Raw genomic sequence first — 19,777 nt, forward strand, 5'->3', positions numbered from 1 at the left:
AGCTTGATTATCCAAAAATAAATAAAATAACAATAACAATAACAATGAAAATTGCATGTTTGTCAATAGAACACGTGCATTGCATGTGACCATTTCGTGAAATCGAATTAAAAACTTATAAGGCATGTTCTTTTGGCTCATTAAATTGATGCTTAAATGTAACGGAGAATACCAATCAATAGTCTATAAGTCCGGTACGTGAAAAAAGATTAATGATTGATGTTTCAAAATAATAGATATCACAAAATTTTATTTTAAATGATGTGACGTGTGATGTATTATTGTTTTTTTTGAAAAGAAAATAAACATTTCATTCAAACAAGAACAATAATATTGTCTAATACAAATTGTATTATTGTAAAAGAATTTTCCCAGACTGCAGAAGTATTTTTCTCTAGAGCGAATTTCGCTAAAGAATGGGCATGAGCGTTACGGCCTCTATGAACAAATTTAACATTAACAGAATGAAGATCTCTAAAGAGATACTAGATTTCTGAAATAATCCAGTCAATTGATGTTCTGCTATCCTTTGTGTTGTTAACAAGCTCCACCACCTCCTTATAATCTGATTCAATGATCAAGCATGGAAGAGTTAATTTCCTTGCCACCTGAAGACCCCACTCAACTGTTTCAGCTTCTGCAATACTGATGTCTTCCTTTAAATGAGACTGATTAATGCCTGCAACTATAATCTTGCCTTTTGAGTTGGTTATAACTGCTGCCAATCCAACCTTCTTCTGTTGGCTATTGGTGGCTGCATCAACATTGACTTTAAAAACAGCCCTGGGGGGAGGATTCCACCTCTGCTGCTTTTCCTTTCTCAAATTGTTAATAATTTTTTTTTATAATTTTCAAGTGAATTAAATTATATCATTCCACTATTTATTTGATAAATAACATATTATTTGAGATTAAATTTTGTTATAAAACTTTAGCACGTATAACATTACTCTTATAAAGATATCACGATCTATCTACATGTAGATCAATATTATTCATTATGTGTCTTTAAATAGTAAGTGTTGTAGTATGACCCCGATGAATAGAGACATAAAAAATGATGATATTCAAATTTCATAATATTTATTCGAATTTTTTAAATTAAAAAATATCATAAAAAATTTTCAAACAGTGAAACAAAAAATGCCAAATTGGCGATCAAATTCGCAATTGCGCGATTCAATGATGTAAAATATATAATTATAATCTTAAATGCATAATTCTGACTACGCCAAACAATAATTGAGTTGCGGAAAATTGGAGATCGTCTTCTTGCACTTCAATTTTATACTTGACTTTAACGTTGGGTCGTTGACCATATATTTGATTTTTTTTTTTACTAAAAATTATTTTAAATATTAGAGTGCTCATTGTACTCATCTTGTGGATAAAACCTATTTAAGCTTGCTGAAAGTGGGGTGGCCAAGGGCAGCAAAAACCTTTTAAGGCTAAGATCATGATAACTATGCATTTCCTTGAAACATTGTAGCTCTAATTGTAACGCCCTAAATTCACCCAAAAATCGCAAGAGAAATTTAGAATGAAATCTTATAACATTAATCTTATTACTATTCCCAAATAAAGTTGATATTGTCCATTGACAAAGTATAGTCTCTAAAATAATAAATAACTGAATAATCCTCCAAAATAAAATCCAACTCTAAGCAATAATTAAAGTAACTACAATTAATTAATTTAGAAAATGCCAAAGTTTTTCAGCTAAAAATCCTCTCTGCTAGACCAAAAGCCCAAATCTTTAAAATCAATCCGCAAAATGTTGGACAAGAGGAGTGAGCCTTCAGCTCAGTAAGCAAACCCATACATAAGGTTACTAATAACGAAAAAGTATATAATTATTATTATGAAGTACCATGAGTCAAGAAATAGTAATCATTTTATAATCATATGTGTGCGGTAAAACTCATTACTAGCTAAATCATAACGTAATGATCATTTTCAATGAATAATTGTGTAAGAAATCTTTTATTAATAAAATCTTTATTTCGTTCAATTTGCTCATATCTCATAATGTCACATGTACTCCCATGACCTGGTCAATAATTTAGTATGTCACATGTAATCTCAGTGACTCGGCCAATAGTTTAATATGTCACTTGTAATCCCGATGAACCGGCCAATAGTTCAATATGTCACCTGTAATCCTGGTGACCCGGCCAATAGTTCAATATGTCATCTATAATCCTGGTGACCCAGCCAATAGTTCAACCAAGGTACTTTACCCTACAATAATTGTCAATAGGTGCCTATAATACAACTAGTTGTTCAATAATATCAGTAACGACAAATACGGACAATGAGCCAAAACCTTAAAAAATGGTTTCTAGTCTTGTAATATCATTCATTTAGTAATATTTCGATAAAACTCTTATAAGACATTGAATTGGCAAAGCTTTACAAATATTTTTCAGGAAAATATTTTATAGAAAAACAAATAATTTAAAGTTATTCTTAAAACAAATTTAAGAAAATGTTTTAAAATAGCTTCAAAATCATAACTTGCCAATCTGTTTGAATAATATTATTCTATTCATAAATATTTACATATATACTTATAATAAACATTATGCATGAATTCACTTACCTTAATCCAAAGCAATCAACAATAACCTCAATCGCACAAGGTCACTCTTGGCATATAATTATCAAGATAAGATGCTTATCAATATCTTATTCAATTCTGACCTTGGTAGGAAAGCCCAAAAATTCTTAAACCATCAACTCTTACTTAAGCACATCAATTCACTAAACTACGCTAAACTATCATAGAGGAGTTGATTTCCAATAAGCTATAACTGTATTGGAAAAATTACAAATATTACAAAAAGCTACTGTAAACATGTTGGCAATCAATATAAAATTTAACAAAATTAATTATAGTTCATAAACATCTCCAAAATTTGATTTTTTACAAAAGCATCAAAGTTGTCTAGTGACAATATAAACAGAGGACAGCTAATTCAAAAATTCATAACTTTAGTTATACAAGTTCAAAAATAGTGATTCCAATTTTGACGATCAGAGGAGACAATAAGAAATCAAAATTAAAATTTATAAGGCATTTAGTGATGAAAAGTTAACCCAAACTCGCTTAAATATCAGCCCTTGCAATTATAGAAAACAGTTTCCAAGATAGTGGTAGACCAACTCTATGATTTTTGATGATTTTTATATAAAGAAAAAAATTACGAAATCAAAAATATAGAAACGGCACATAAATGTGTACTGTAATAAAAGTTCCCAAAATTTTCAGGAGTCATTTGGGTTATGAAATAAATTATAGAAACGAGAATTACTGCTAAAAATTGAAATTTTCCAGCACCACTGTTCCAATTTCAAAAAATCAAAACAATTATACACATGGATAGAAAGATAAAAATATCTAATTTAATAAACTGTAAAGTTTTATGCATGAAACTTAATGAAAATAACAGTAATGTTGCATTGAATCTATATTGTTTAGAGTTTTTCAGGATAATATAATAGCACTACTTTCACTCAATAACAATATAAATCAATACATGATTATGCTTTCACACTTTTATCAATATAATACATACAAAGTCATCCAATCAATCACATAAAATCACAATCAAAACCAGAAGTTCAAAGGATTATAAATTTTTATGTACCTTCAAAACAAAATCAGAACTCAAGAACTTCTTTGATGGAAAAACAGAAATACAATCAAAATCTTCCCCTCTCTTCGTGAAAAACATGAGTTTATTGTTGTGTTTGTTATTATAATCTCTCCTCATTATTAGTCTCTATAGTTTTGAGAAATAAAATAAGCGTATAGGATTTTTTTTTATAAGTCCAGCCTTTTCAATACCCAAAAACAAAAACACCGGGTGTTACACTGGCCATGCTCAAAAGTGATGCGTTTTGGACCCTCACACTCGCACTTGTTTTTTCTAATGTAAAGTTGATAGATCAGAAAGAAGAGACTTGGTGGAAATTCACATATCACTTTATTTAAAACAAAAGGATTAGTTGATGAAATGATTAGAGCATTCTGCACCCATATGGGGGAAACGTCTTTGTTGTTCTCCTAATCAATCTAATTAGGAGCTAATAAAGTTTGCGAACTGAAATTAAGAATGTTTTGTCAAGCATTGGATCTAGGAAAGATTCCATTTCCTTCTCTTCTGCTAAACTTTTTGTTTATGGCAACAAATATGGCGGCCCTCCTCAGACATTGATCAGGTATGGGCGTTTCGGCAGCCAATTTCGGGTCATTTGAGCTTATCTTTTAAGAGAGATTGTAACATCTTTCAAATTTTTTGGTTTGATATTCTGGACGAAAACGGTTTGCCGTTTATTGAGAAAACGGATAACCGTTTAAGTCCAGAGAGCATGTTTTCTGTTCTGGGTAAAACAGTGTACCGTTTATGGAGAAAACGGCTAACCGTTTAACTCCAGAGAGCATGTTTTATGGTCTAGAGAAAACGGCTCACCGTTTATGGAGAAAACGGCTAACCGTTTAAATCCAGAGAGCATGTTTTATAGTCTAGAGAAAACGGCTCACCGGTTATTGAGAAAACGGTTAACCGTTTATGTACAGAAAGCAACATATTTGACATTCTGGAATAAAACGGCTCACCGTTTATTGAGAAAACGGTTAACCGTTTATTTCCAGAAAGGCGTCAACTAGAAACGGTTGACAAGCTTGAAAATTTCAAGTGTTAATCGTTGCAAATTCAAACCAAAAGAGTTTTTTGAAGAAGTACCATTTTGAATGGTTGCATTCTTTTGAATTAACATCTTCTTCATAAAGGAAACATATACAATTAGATTAATATCAGATTTTACAGGTTTGATATATGTTCTGGAAATACAATCTTATTTGCTAGAGATTGTATTCAGGATTTGATATATCTTGGGGGTAATTTGCCATTAAAACTCTATAGCAAACCAAGATTGGTGAGGACAAATAAAACCTTAAAGGAAAGTGTGCAAACACGTCTCAAATCCTAAGAAAATTTTTTTGTTATTTGCCTCCATATTCTTATTATTTTCTAACAATCTTTACAATGGGGGACCCCAGTTTACTAATTTGGCTTGACTTTTAAATCCTAATCCTCAGTCCTTCCACTTCTCTTAATTTGTGGTGAAATAATCCGCCTGACTCTAAATAACTGGGCCTCAGCCGAGGAATTTTAAAATTTTCTAGAAAACACTACAATGGACGCGTAGTTATGATATATATTTTAAACTTTGACAACTTTCAAGACAGGCAAGATCATCTAATAAAATAATGAATGTGTTTTAAAACTTCTTTATTATTAAATAGTCGTACAAATGACGTGGTAGAATCATATCTCAGTAGTCCCGCCCCAAACAATTAGCCAAATTTTTTTAAGTTAATCAAATAAGAAATAGTTCTCATTTATAAAGTTAGGATATAAACTTATATTCTATTCTTAATCAACGTAACCTACGTGACCATCCTGAATATCATCAGACTGACAGAAAAATTATGTGGTGCCGTAAGTAATTGCTTAACGCATAATAATTTGCAATTACGTGACATCATATGTAAGTCACATCAACTAAATTATAAATATAAACTTTGAATCACAACCCTCCAGTAGTAGTGGGCACAGCCGGTAGCGGCTTTATCATTATCAAGCTCACATCCGCATAAAATTTAAATTATCAAACTCACTCGCAATTTACTCTAGGTTTTAAATTTTTTAAAAAAATCTACTCTTTACGGATTTTGACAATTATCAAACCCGCAATGGTATCTATTAGATTTTTTACGGATTTCTATATTTAAAATCATAAATGTTTAATATGTAAATTTATAATAATAATCTAAACTTCCACATAACATATCAATTCTAATTAACCAATGTAAATGAAAAATTAAAATTTCAACATCAATCCAACATAAATTCTTAAATTTAAGTATAAAATATACAAATCTATTTAAAAAAAGGTACAAACTAGTATCTAAAAACAACAGTTATCATTTCATATTATCATTCAACACAAACTTCTTAGAGAAAATCTTCATTTCATCATCACCTATTCAACACGATTCTCACATTAATGATTAAAATTAATATTTTCTAAAGAATAATAATTTTTAAATATTAATCTAAAGAATAAAATTATAATAATGAAATAATTCATACATGAAGTTAAAGAAAATTTCATCAAAATTATAATAAGTATATAAGTATATTTGTATATTTAAGTATTTTTTAATTTAAATTAAATTAGAAAAATAAAAAGAAGTTGCGGGTTTACCAAATACTCGTACGGGTATCCACTGGATATTTGGGTAATACCAAATGCACTCGCAATCTAATACGGGTTTTAAGTTATAATAATAAATTTGCCCCCAATCTAGAAAATTACTCAAACCGGGTTTAGACAAATTTACAAATTTACGGATAGCATTACCACCCCTAACCATAATATATTACCGTTAAACAAACCTTCCCACAAAATTTGGAAATTCATAAGTATGAGGTCATCATAATGGATAGAGATGATGAGTTGGACATGAAATTGTCACAAGATGGAAGAAAAAAAAAATCCTGCAGGTCGAAAATGTTTCAGAATCTGGAGTCAAAAGTCATTTGTCCGCCCTGAGCAACTTCGTATCAGACTATCAGTAAAGGCGACTCACGCAAGTCAAGGAACTTTTATTTATTTATTTATTTATTTTTTATACAAAGGGGCTCTTACAAAAGAACTGTGAAGGCAGTAAGCAGGGTAAGCAACCCGTACATTTCATGAATAAGAAACGGGCTGACACTGGCCGGGGGACAACTCAATTTGTCAAGGAACTTTTATTATCCGAAAGTTTCTTTCTCAGAAACACGCTTACGTAAGTAAATTTCTCATCATAACAAAGAATCTATAGGATTTTGCTTATGCATTTCCAGGTGATTTTACATTTTATTTTTTTTCCCTAACTAAAAATCTTTGAGCGCTTTATTCTTCAGAATTGAAAGTGCAGAATCTGATTCAAATGCTTCTCAAAAAGTATATATGTAGACATATTAATCCAGGATCTGATACGAAAACCATTTTCTCACAACTGCATGAAAAAGTCGATTAACACCCGCTCACCATAATGCAATAAATAAATGTATTGCAAGTAAATACGTCCAAAAGAGATATTGCTTTATCAAGAAACTCGTGTTTCTGAAAACTTTGGTCAATTGTACTTGGCACCAATTTCTTAATCTTACATTCCATCTATGAACATGAAGAATGAAATTAAGTTATGTTTAGTCAATATAACAACTCCAAACGGCTCACTGACTTTGAATGAAATGTTTCATTTTCGGCCGGTACTGCTGGGGAAATTTCACATTCCACTACGTACGTTGCAAAAATAACAGCATGGAAGTTTTCGAAGAATTATATGATGCACGTTGAACGAAAATGATAAGGAACGGTATGGGCGCAGTAAACTTGTCGAGAAATGGCAAATTTTTTAATTGTTTAATACTTGCAATTGCAATTGGTTGTTCAACTAATTACGCATTACTCCATCCACTATGTCAGTGGACTCGGAATATATATTCACATAGCATTTTCTTTGCACCGGACGCGACTTTAGTTTGGTCATTTCTAGGAAATCCAACACCGATACGTTTCCTGTTCCATTCAACGGATGAATAAATATTGCATTAATTTTTCTACTAGTATATCAACTTTTCCGATACCAAGTTAAGGTGCCATTCATCGATGATAAGTTTTTATCAATAATAAAATTATTAATTATTATGTTTCATCATTCAATCAATGAATGTTATATCATTTCAGATAAAAATAAATTCGAATATAAATTAAATCAACAAGAGTTAAGTCATATAGAGCTCCTTTCACTTTTTATACATTACCAATATTAAGATCGAATATTGATACTATTTTTGGTTATTATTACTTAATATTTCTTCAAACAAAGTATATTGAATTTGAAAAAAAAAATTAAAACTTGCGTTAAGTTGTAGGAATATCATCATAATTCTCAATCTAAATTTACCAAACAAGTTTTAAAGGGATCTCAATTTTTTATTTTGGTTATAATCAAATAAGAAAAAAAAATATACATATATAGAAGAAAGTTCATGCACCAATAATAAAATTTTATTTATTTTAAATTTACTCTTATAGAAAATTATATAAATAATAATGTTTTATTAGATGAAAGTATAAGTAAGGCTATGTTTGATATTGAGGTTATATAGCTGTAGTTTAAAATGTACAGCATTAAAATATATAGTAAACATTAACTATTATGGCTTGAAAGTTATGTTGAATTAATCAAACACTTATATGATGAATAACCTATGATATTTTTACTATTTTAATGAAAATTATTATTTAAAAATTATATCTACTACACAATATTAATTTATATTTTATAATTATAATTTTTTTAGGAAAATTATCAGCCATATACCCTTAAATGACACCCGTATCAAACGTGTGTGAACATTTTTCAAGTGTATCACTCGTATACCCTAAATTGACAAAACACTTCTACCGTCCACCAATCTGTTAACTTCCGTTTGCAAGCACTGACATCATAAGGGTAATCTAGTTTTTTAAGATGAACGAAACTTTGACTAACAAAAACGACATGTCATCCCATTTACTTAGTAAAAAATGACATGTCATATGATATATATTAATAAACATGACATGTCATCCCATTTATCAGATAATTGTTAATAATTGCTAAAAAAAACTTTACAACCGAATCTACTCCTCCAAAATTTAACCTAAATTTGTGAAGATCTACTCCTCCAAGCTCCAATTGTAATTTTTTATGGTATAATATGTATAATTGTAAATAATATGTTGTTAATAATTTTTTATGGTATAATATGGATATTTTTTATGGATAATTGTTAATATTATGTACCATTAATAATTCATTTTTTAATCAAAAAATTTATTGTTAATAACAAAATAAAAAAATTGTGTATTGAAAATTTACGTTAATTTTTGGGATAAATTTATATTTTTACCTTATTTTGAGTTTCAAGGGCGAAATAGTCAATTTACCACAATTCTGTTAACTTTCGAACGGAAGTTAACAGATTGGTGGACGAACAAAGTATTTTTTCAACTTAGAGTATGCGAGTAATACACTTGAAAAGTGTTCACACACTCAGGGGCGAAGCTAAAGGGTGGCTTACCCAGGCTGTAGCCAGGGTAAGATTTTTGGAAATAATATTTTAGTTAATTACATAAATTTCCTAATTTGCATGCTTGATTTGAATTTTCAAGGAAGACCTTGTAATTGAAGAAAGTCTTTCTAATCCGGATGAACTGTTGGTTTATCTCAAACATGTTATGAATGGTTGGTAGCGTGCATGCCTGGTATGGATAGTAATTAAAAAAATTTTAGTCCACCCTAAAAAATAGTGTTAGCTTCGCCCCTGCACACACATTTGATACGAATATCATTTAAAAATATGTAAATGATAATTTCTTTTTTTTATATATCAGCTGTGACATAAAATTTAAGACGCATTGGTATTAAAAGAAAAAAAATGTTAATCCGCTTTTGCAGCTCCGCCGCGGACTGTCAGTATCATATAACACGATGACATGAACGGATAGAGGGGTACAGTGGGACCCACAAGCCTCACAGGCCTTAACAACGAGGACTTATACGTGGCAAAAGTAATTGCAAACGTGTCGTGTGAACAAGCAGCCACAGTGATTAAAGTCAGCAAAACCAGCAGACATGCAGTCACATGCGTGATCTCCAGCGAAACCCCCACAAACCGACTTGCGCACTTGTACGTAAAATAAATACGAACCAATTGAAGCTTTGCACATCCCTCCCAGCATTTTGTTATTTGCTTATCTATTTTTAAGTATTCTCAAATTCCTAGCTTTGTCCAATTAGTGCAGATTAAATATTTTTCAAATCATCTTTGTTTCTTCTCTTTTATAATTTCATTTTGTCTCCTATCAATCACACTACTATGTCTATGTCTACCATTTTCCATGCAAACGCTGTTTCCATAGAGTCTTTGCTCAATTTTCCGGCCACCCTTAACGTGCCCACCAAAAAATGGCACTCAGCTTTCACTAAAATCTACTGCTCCAGAACACTTTTGTCACTAGCAGAAATTGCTAAAGCCAAGAAGGGTGTCAACAAGGTTTCCCGCTCTCCATCTTACACCGTTGTAAATCTTCAACACGATGATGAATCATTCAAGATTGATCAAACGAGTCTTGTTGAGCTTGTGAAGATGAAAGATCTCGACAAACTTCACGAGTTTGGCGGGATTCGCGGCGTAGCCTCTGCTCTCGAAACAGATTTTGATGCTGGAATCTTTGGGAATGATCAAGATATTGCTCGGAGACATGAAGCATTTAGTTCAAACACGTACAAGAAACCTCCATCTAAGAGCTTGTTCTACTTTGTTGTGGACGCTCTTAAAGATCTTACCATTTTGATTCTTTTAGGCTGTGCTGTGCTTTCTCTTGCCTTCGGCATTAAGGAGCATGGCTTGAAAGAGGGATGGTATGAGGGTGGAAGCATACTTGTTGCTGTCTTTTTGGTCATTGCCGTTTCAGCTGGAAGCAACTTTACACAGAATCGACAGTTTGATAAGTTTTCAAAAGTCAGCAACAATATACAAATTGATGTCATTAGAAATGGTCGCCGCCAACAAATATCTATCTTTGAAATTGTCGTTGGAGATGTCATATGTTTAAAGATTGGAGATCAAGTACCTGCTAATGGATTGTTCTTAGATGGCCATTCGTTACAAGTAGACGAATCAAGCATGACAGGGGAGAGTGATCATGTGGAGGTTAACAGCAGCCAGAATCCATTCTTGTTCTCTGGCACAAAGGTGGCTGATGGTTATGCTCGCATGCTTGCCACGTCCGTTGGAATGAACACAACCTGGGGCCAAATGATGAGCCAAATAAGCCGCGACAACAGTGAACAGACGCCCTTACAAGCCCGGCTCAACAAGCTAACTTCATCAACAGGTAAGATTGGATTGGCAGTTGCTTTCTTGGTTCTTGCCGTCTTGCTGGTTCGCTACTTCACAGGGAAGACAACAGATGAGAACGGAAACCAGGAGTATAATGGAAGCAAGACAAAGGTTGATGATATAGTGAACGCTGTTGTGGGAATTGTAGCTGATGCAGTTACTATTATCGTGGTTGCGATACCAGAAGGTCTCCCTTTGGCTGTTACGCTTACTCTTGCTTATTCCATGAAGAGAATGATGGCTGATCAAGCTATGGTGAGGAAGCTCTCTGCCTGTGAAACAATGGGTTCTGCGACCACCATTTGTACTGATAAAACAGGCACACTCACTGAAAATCGGATGAAGGTGACAAAGTTTTGGCTCGGCAAAGAACCTGTAAAAGAAGGGGATGCTTCATCAGTTTCTCCAAATATTATTAAATTGATCCGACAAGGAGTTGCTCTTAATACGACCGGCAGCGTATACAGGGAAACTTCAGTATCTGATGTTGAGTTTTCAGGCAGTCCCACTGAAAAAGCAATTCTTTCTTGGGCTGTCCTGGAGATGAACATGGATATGGAGGAAGTAAAGCAGAGTTGTATCGTCCTCCACGTGGAAGCTTTCAATTCGAAAAAGAAACGTAGTGGGGTCATCATGCAGAAGAAGACGGACAACACAAGCCACGTGCACTGGAAAGGAGCAGCAGAGATGATTCTAGCAATGTGTTCAAGTTACTATGATGCTTCTGGAAACATCAAATATCTGGATGATAATGAAAAGGAAAGATTTCAGCAAATTATTCAAGGCATGGCGTCTAGCAGCCTCCGATGCATAGCTTTTGCGCACAAACAAGTTCCAGAAGAAGAGCATCGAAATGAAAAAGATCAGAAGAAGCTAATTGAAGACAACCTAACCCTATTAGGATTGGTGGGTATTAAGGACCCATGTCGTCCAGGGGTAAAGAAAGCTGTGGAAGATTGCCAATATGCTGGAGTGAACATCAAGATGATCACCGGAGACAACGTGTTCACTGCGAAAGCCATAGCCACTGAATGTGGAATACTCAAGCCAGGTCAGGACACGTCCACTGGTGCTGTGCTAGAAGGAGAGGAATTCAGAAACTATACACATGAGGAGAGAATGGAGAAAGTTGACAAAATCTGCGTGATGGCGAGATCCTCTCCTTTCGATAAGCTTCTCATGGTCCAGTGCTTGAAACAGAAAGGTCATGTGGTTGCTGTCACCAGGGATGGCACAAACGATGCACCAGCTCTGAAGGAAACAGATATAGGACTGTCCATGGGAATCCAAGGAACGGAAGTGGCCAAGGAGAGCTCGGATATTGTCATCTTGGATGATAACTTTGCTTCGGTAGCCAGAGTGTTGAGATGGGGAAGATGTGTCCACACCAACATCCAAAAACTCATTCAGTTCCAGCTTACGGCAAACGTTGCTGCTCTTCTAATCAACTTTGTCGCAGCAGTTTACGCAGGGGAAATCCCTCTTACAGCAGTCCAATTACTTTGGGTGAATCTGATCATGGACACACTAGGCGCCCTCGCTCTGGCAACAGAGAAGCCCACCAAGGAGCTCATGGACAAACCACCCGTTGGTCGAACTGAGCCACTTATCACCAACATCATGTGGAGGAACCTTGTGGCCCAAGCTTTATATCAGAGAGCAGTCCTCTTGACATTACAGTTCAGAGGTGAATCCATCTTTGGTGTAAATAAGAAGGTAAAGGAAACCTTGATCTTCAACACATTTGTCCTTTGCCAGGTGTTCAACGAATTCAACGCGAGGAAGCTTGAAAAGAAGAATGTCTTTGAGGGGATACATAAGAACAGGCTGTTTCTGGGGATTATCGGGACAACCATTGTTCTTCAAGTGGTGATGGTGGAATTTCTGAAGAATTTTGCAGATACAGAGAGGCTGAACTGGGGCCAATGGAGCGCATGTATTGGTTTCGCAGCTGCTTCTTGGCCAATTGGTTGGCTGGTCAAGTGCATACCCGTTCCAGCGAAACCGTTTTCCAGCTACCTCAAGTGGAAGAAGTAGGCTTGTAGTTATAGATTGTTCTTTAAATTCTTTTATCAGCAATTCTTACATTTTCCCGGTACATATTTCGTATTGAGACTTTGCAGCTGATTAGTTTTTATTTATAGCACATGTATGCTTGAAATAAAAAGTACTGTAGTTCATAAAACATCCCCAATTTTTTTTTTTCTAAGAATGGAAGAGTGGACTTGTGTCTGTTTTTAATTTCTAGTCCTGAGGTGCAAGACATTTGACCCTTGCAAATGAATTGAAAGCTCATCAAATAGACATTAACTAAACCAAAGAACCAACATAATTGCATATTTGCATACACCCACCAGAGATACTTAGAGCGTTAAACGTGTAATTTTATCGAACATGTAACATACATTTATGTACACTTGGATCTTGTATGTCAGAAGAAAAAAAGAAAGAAACCCACAAGCATATATAATCGTTGGCAATTAATTGAAAAGAGAAAAGCCCTACTTTCAGTTAGCAATGAACTTGATAAATTGAGAATCCACCACCCCCATCTGTTTTCGGCGTAGTACAGTGCCTTTTTAGTTCGGCTTTTTTTTTTTTTTAATTTCCTTTGTGTGAAGGCAGATGGTCAAAGAGCACTTCGATGCTGATGCAATAATAATTTGTCAACTGATGATGCCCATGGACTTTTAAGAATTGAAAGCCCACATGAAGTTTTTAAGAAAATGAAATTCCACAAATATCATCAAATGGAACATATTCTAAAACTAAAAAGCGACAATCCAGGACCCCTGTTTTCCATTGAAACACAAACCACAAATATGGTACAACGCAATCTCATGGAGGACATGAGAATGCCAGTGTAATGTAAGATGCCACAAGAGTGGCACTTTAATTACATAAAGAGGCAAATCTTGTGTCTCTGTACCAGTGCCTCACCTTGGTTTTATTAAGAAATCTGGACAGAGAATTTTTTTCACAATCTGGATGTGACAGTTGACAGTGGAGATAAATCGGTTGTAAAGTTTCTCCCAATCAAATGACAAATACATTATCATACAGCAATTTCATCTAAGCTGGAACAGGGACTTTGCCATTGTCAGCTGGAGTCAGACTGTCGTAGTATTCAACCAGCACTTTCCAGCCACCAGGGCACATAAATCCATCCGGAGGATTCTCTTTGCTCCTTGCGAGCGTTCGCATCTTGGTGCCTGATATGAAGAGGAAGTCCTGAGCCCTTGAAGGATCAAAGAATGCCATTTTGCCTTGAGTCTTGTCATACGCTGCAACCTGCAAGCAAAAACAATTTAATTATAACACCATTAATTTCATTACTAAAGAAATTGAACATAAAATCCACGTGTGTAGTATTAGTGATGGTCCGAAGCTTTACATACCTTGAAAGGAAGGATGTTTAGCCGCTCTAGTCCAGGAGCCATGCTCAGTACCTTTTTGCCATGGTCAGCGTCGTAGAGATCTCTCTTCTCAACTGGGTGGCCCATGCCAGCTGGGTCCCTACCAACAATATAAAAGTTGGCCCCAGCATTAATCCTAGCTTTTGCATGCCATTGCACCTCAGTTGGGCCTGCGTAGTGCATGGGAGAGGGAAATATAGAAACCACAGTGGTCTCTGGATCAAGAACACCATCCTCAAGCACCTACACATTTATAATATGACAGAAAATTAATATTCATTTCAATTTTATTTTTTTTGAAGTTCGCATTATTACAGTATTTTCAGCAGACCCCTCGAAGGAGAGTCAGGCATTCAATCAGTCTCAAGAACTGAAGTTACCATATGATTTTAGTTTTACAAAGTCAGAAAAAGATGTTAACCTCTAGGCTCTGGAGTATACACCAAGTACTGCATAAAAATTCAATACAGATGTTTATCCTAATCAAAACAGATCCATGTACAGAGAAGGGCTAAAACGTTAATCTTAATACCTTTTCATGTTGCTTCATTCGCCAACTAAGGGGAACATCATCTGCCTTTGTATAGCCTCCTAATGGGTGTAGCAAGAGGATAGGATTCTGGTAACCCATCTCAAGAAGCCTACGACGGGTATCAGTCATCAATAGAGCATGACCATTGTGCACAGGATTCCTAAGCTGGAAAGCAAACACAGCATCGGCATTGCGCTTGCTGAATTCATCACGAAGTTGAGCAGGTGACAATCGGAAACGATCAAGACCATCGTGGTACTTGATTGGTTCTAGCACCTCCAAGTCACCTCCAATCAGCCAATTTCCAGCATAAGTTATGGCCTGGTCAACATAAGGTAGACCAGGGGTAGTTGTCCCCCATGTTCGGGCTATCCTTTCTTCTTTGGGGTGCTTGTAGATCTCAATGCTGAAATACACATCGAATAGCAAATACATGAGAAGTGAAAACGGAACTGCTATCAACAAAAAAAAAAAAAGAGTTGACAAAAACTTTTGTTCTATAATTCATGAAACTAATCATAATACTCCTATAAACACGAGAGACACCAATATAATTAGATAAACTGCCATCATTTGAAACTCATGAATCTGGTATTCTGGTGGTATTTTGGTCCACAGTGTTAGAATATGTTATATGGCTGCATCACTTATGAAGAAAGGAAAAAATCAAAAAAAAATTCCAAACAATAACTGCATGACGCAAAGATGTATCCGGAAAGAAATTAATGACACACATCTTTTCTAATCTATAACAGAATAAAAAGCACTCATTCAGAAAAAAAAAAAAAAAAAAAAAGAACAGACTAAAAGCCCAAAACCTTGGGCCTGATTCCACACCTCAAAAATCAACATGAGTATGAAAATGCACCCATTGAAAAATGACTCATGCCCATCTTTACCATAAACATCAACTAGTTAAAAAAAAATCATATTTTTTGCCCATAAAAAAAAATATGAGTAGGCAAAAATTCTTGATTGTCAATAAAACAGCTTCAACCTTCAACATTATCTAAAATTGTGGGTATATTTGTAATTGTTGTGCTTCCGCTTAATTTTGAAATTCTGCAAATAGCTAAAAGGTCTAAAGTTTAGCCTAAACAGATATTAAATTTAGCCAAAAATTGCACCAGCAAACTCACTCGTTCAAAATCGCAACGACGTTGTCATCGGAGTCAACGAGAGCGACACGCGTCGACTCACCAATCCGACGCTTCTGCTCGTCGTCGATCGCCAAGACGATCGGCACGGACATGTTAACAACCGACCCGTCGTCCAGACGGAGCGAGTTGAAATGAAGAGTTTGGAGGAACTCGGATTCTCTCATGAACCCGCTTAGAGGGCTGGCCCAACCCTCGCTCAACACGTGTACCCATTGAAGGTCAATCTTCGTCAGCCTGATCCTCGGCAGCGTCGCCGCCTCCCGCTTCCTAACGTCCCTCAACGACTTGTCGACGATCAGCTCCGTCAGCTTCCCGCCGTCCGGTTCGATCAGCCCGGCCCGGATACTCCGGAGCTTGAAATGGGGGGCGGTGGTCTTTTGCTTGAAGGAGAGGGATGTGAGGGGAGGAGCAAAATGGGAAATATTAGATTTGGAGAGGGATCGGGAGGGAAGTGGGGTTTTGGCGAACAGAGTGGACATGGTGGCCATTGTTAATTGAACTGAGAGAGAACCCAAGGGACACTCGTTTGACGGGTGGGTCTCCTATATTACACTGGAAAGGGTATTTTAGGAATCCCACAATATGACAATGATCCCCCCGTGAAACTGATGAGACATTGATGTGGTTTTATAATACTCTTTTATTTATAAACTGGCGGGTTATTGGGGAATTGGGTAGGGAGGATGAACCTGGACGGTTTTATTTTGTCGCTTTTTAATAAAATTAAAATCGGTAATTTTGGTATTTTTATTGAGTAATGATATGACTTATTTATTTAATGATCATTTTTATTATTTTATTCTTGTCTGTTGAGTCAAATAAAGACGACCAGCCGTCATTATTATCCGACTACAAGGAAAAGTACATGATTTAATCAATATTTTAATAAAGATAAACAATTATTTAGTCATAATCTTGGACAAATCTGTGGTACCACTGTTGTATGTTACCACATATGGATCCAACCATTGGATCTAGCCCACAGTTGTCACCAGAGCTAGATCCAATGGTTGGATCCAGCTGTGGTACCATACAACTGTGGCACCATAGCTGGATCCCATAATCTTACTTTAATTTAATAAAGAGATACGATTATATTTTAAAAATATCTCAAGACACTCTTGGTGGTAATTACATTATAGTCATAATCTTACTTTTTCTTTACTTTTATAATAAAACTCTAATAATGTTCTCGGAGATATTAAAAATGTGAATTTATCAAATTAATCTTCAAAGTAAACTTAAAAATTAGTTGTAATTATCTTGTTTTTAAGATTAATTTGGTAAATTAATTTTTTTATAAAAATGTATTAGTAAGGTTGTTATAAGGGCATTAACCATTACTTTAATTTTGTTGATATTAATTTATTTGTAAATAATAATTATTAAGATTTTTGCAACAATATGAAAGATATCAGTTGTTTCATACTGATATTTATTTCTTAATTTGATAATTAGTAATTATGGTTAATTTATTAATTAAAATTTTAGATTAAAAATTAATGTAAAAAATATTGTTGCTAGAGTATTATTGTAAAATAAAAACGTAAGGATAAGAATGTAACATATCTAATAGTAAGGACATCTTAAGGTATTTTATTAAATATAAGAATTAAATGGATACTTAAGTTAAAATACAAGGAGTAAACGAGTATTTACCATTTTAATAATGACCAAAATTCTAAAATCAATTTACCTATATCATCGGCCTATTTATTTAAGGCTGATTTGAACGTATATAAATAATTGTGCAATTACAATCTTTCGTTTAATTCAATTGATTTCACTTTTTTCCCTTTAGTAAAATGAATCTATACTTCAACTGACATGACATTTAAAATCTCGTTCATTTTATACACGTTAAGCAATTAATACGTCAAGTTCTTACTAAGTTACATTATTTGTAAGTTGACTCAAAATTAACTTTTCATAATTCCTCAATTATTTGACAATTAATAAGAGAATAATACAGTCATACAAAAAAACTTATTTAATTTGATGTACGTCACAGAATTTTTTATTCTAAATTTTATTTCAAATGATATGTCACTCATCAAATGGTTGATAATTTTTTAAAAAATTTCAGATAAATTAATTTTATTATCTTATCAATTAATTAATGAATGTCATATTATATCAAATTATTTTTTAAAATAAAAAATTTAGGATGGATAGAGCTATTATGACATGTTTGTGTTACATTAAATCTATTATTATTATTATTATTATTATTATGGCTAGAGTATGAAATAGGGATAGTATAGTTCCTTCACATAAAAATTTATATACACTTTTTTTAGCACAAATTTGATGTATTGCTGTAGTTAAAAAGAAAACAGGCCGACATAACTAATGTTGACTTGAAAGCAAAGTTAGCAATTGCTTCTGAGCTTCTGCAAATGATGCTCTTACATTCTACGAATCTTCCTCACATTGAATTTCAAAGACACACTGTTACTATAACAAAGTGTCACCTTTCTTATTCGTTGTACCGCGAGCCCTTACAAATTGAACATCGCCCATTTCACGACCAGATTCAACATCGCATCTCGAGTGGTATTAGAGACCAACTTTTCCTCTTCATCCCCACATATATTTTAATTGGACTGTCCCGCAAGATTATGAGACGTGGGATTGACCTTTGACCGTTTCATTCGTAGGCGGACTGAGGTGACTTGTTTAAAGGGTTATTTTTAAATTCCTCTCCTGAGGTTTGGGATAATTATATTTACATGGCGTGTTTCTTTGTATTCTCACTTATTTTCCCCTAATATGAGTAGAAGTTGATTATTAGTGGACTGACAAATTGACCAAAATACTTTTTTTGGGTTACTAAGCAAATGAATAGATTCAAAATTCAGGAGGTCTTCTTGTAGTTGGCTTCACCTCGACACCACGTGTTTTCGCCTCTTACCACCTCTTGAACGTTCATCACTAATCATAGTATTGCCTACACAACCACGAATGCCCAATTTTAAAATTTCAAAATTTTGATCAAAATTTGTGGAAGTAAACCGATTAAAGTGAGTATATGAGTGTGCTGAGGCAATATGTGGGTTCGATTTGATTTTTTTTTTTAAAAAAAAAAAAAAAAGGAGCCAAGGACGGGTCAAATTTGAAGAAATAGTTTCGGCCGAACTGAGATTTTGATTTTGGGATTTTTGAGTTTTGAGTGAAAAATCTTGTTTGGGTGATGATAATGGATGTTTTTGAGTGATGAATGAGATTTAGAAACATGAATAAGTAAGAAAAACACAGTAACATTGTGGATTCTAGTGTGTGTGAGAGAGAGGTGTGTTTCGGAGAGAGGTTGAAACTACGAAGAATATGAAGAGAAAGAGCCAAAACCGTGAATAGTTAGCCAATTCCATATAGCTTGGCAGAATTTCTACCTGCCAAACGGTTAGCTACTTGGATTTGGCAAACTCACTGCCAACCAAGCAGTTAACCGTTCCAAATGAGTCGGCTGGTGTTTCTCTTAAATTTCGCATACCAAGCTTGTATCATTCATGGATTATTTGAAATTTGTGATGATCTGTTTTGGTTAGAACAGCTTAAGTAGGGGAATACAGTGGAAATGATTATAAATCTTGATATGAAAGTGAGGCCATTTTGCTTGAGTTTTGTTTGATGAAAAAGAAAAATTAGTCTTCT

The 19,777-nt window shown here is 34.3% G+C and overlaps 2 protein-coding genes across 4 annotated transcripts in view; one reads left to right on the forward strand and one right to left on the reverse strand.

Moving 5' to 3' along the window:
* LOC102629519 (putative calcium-transporting ATPase 13, plasma membrane-type) overlaps positions 1–13,200 on the forward strand; it is a 75,413-nt gene extending 62,213 nt beyond the window's left edge. Inside the window, exon 3 of one of the 3 annotated variants that reach the window (XM_052441892.1) lies at positions 11,203–13,200. In XM_052441892.1, coding sequence (XP_052297852.1) covers positions 11,203–13,052 — 1,850 coding nt within the window. In that variant the 3' untranslated portion in view covers positions 13,053–13,200. Of the gene's footprint in view, positions 1–11,126 lie in introns of all 3 variants that reach the window. The other 2 variants (XM_052441889.1, XM_052441894.1) reach the window with 2 other exon arrangements.
* A 584-nt stretch (positions 13,201–13,784) lies between these two features.
* LOC102629232 (ATP sulfurylase 1, chloroplastic) lies at positions 13,785–16,813 on the reverse strand. The gene is made up of 4 exons (XM_015533673.2): positions 16,103–16,813; positions 14,964–15,369; positions 14,414–14,674; positions 13,785–14,306 (listed from the first exon to the last, which is right to left on the reverse strand). The coding sequence occupies exons 1-4, from the start codon at positions 16,609–16,611 to the stop codon at positions 14,088–14,090; spliced, it is 1,395 nt and encodes a 464-aa protein (XP_015389159.2). The 5' UTR covers positions 16,612–16,813; the 3' UTR covers positions 13,785–14,087.
* Between the last annotated feature and the right edge of the window lie 2,964 nt (positions 16,814–19,777).

The sequence above is a fragment of the Citrus sinensis genome, chromosome 1 (genome assembly GCF_022201045.2).
Source record: "Citrus sinensis cultivar Valencia sweet orange chromosome 1, DVS_A1.0, whole genome shotgun sequence".
In the NCBI taxonomy this organism is placed as follows: domain Eukaryota; kingdom Viridiplantae; phylum Streptophyta; class Magnoliopsida; order Sapindales; family Rutaceae; genus Citrus; species Citrus sinensis.

Excerpts from the sequence above, each read along its gene's own strand:
- LOC102629232 (XM_015533673.2), bottom strand. The coding sequence starts at position 16,611 with ATGGCCACCATGTCCACTCTGTTCGCCAAAACCCCACTTCCCTCCCGA. Across the intron at positions 15,370-16,102 it reads GTCGTTGCGATTTTGAACGA|CATTGAGATCTACAAGCACC; the intron begins GTGAGTTTGCTG and ends TGTGTATTTCAG. Across the intron at positions 14,675-14,963 it reads GAATGAAGCAACATGAAAAG|GTGCTTGAGGATGGTGTTCT; the intron begins GTATTAAGATTA and ends ATAAATGTGTAG.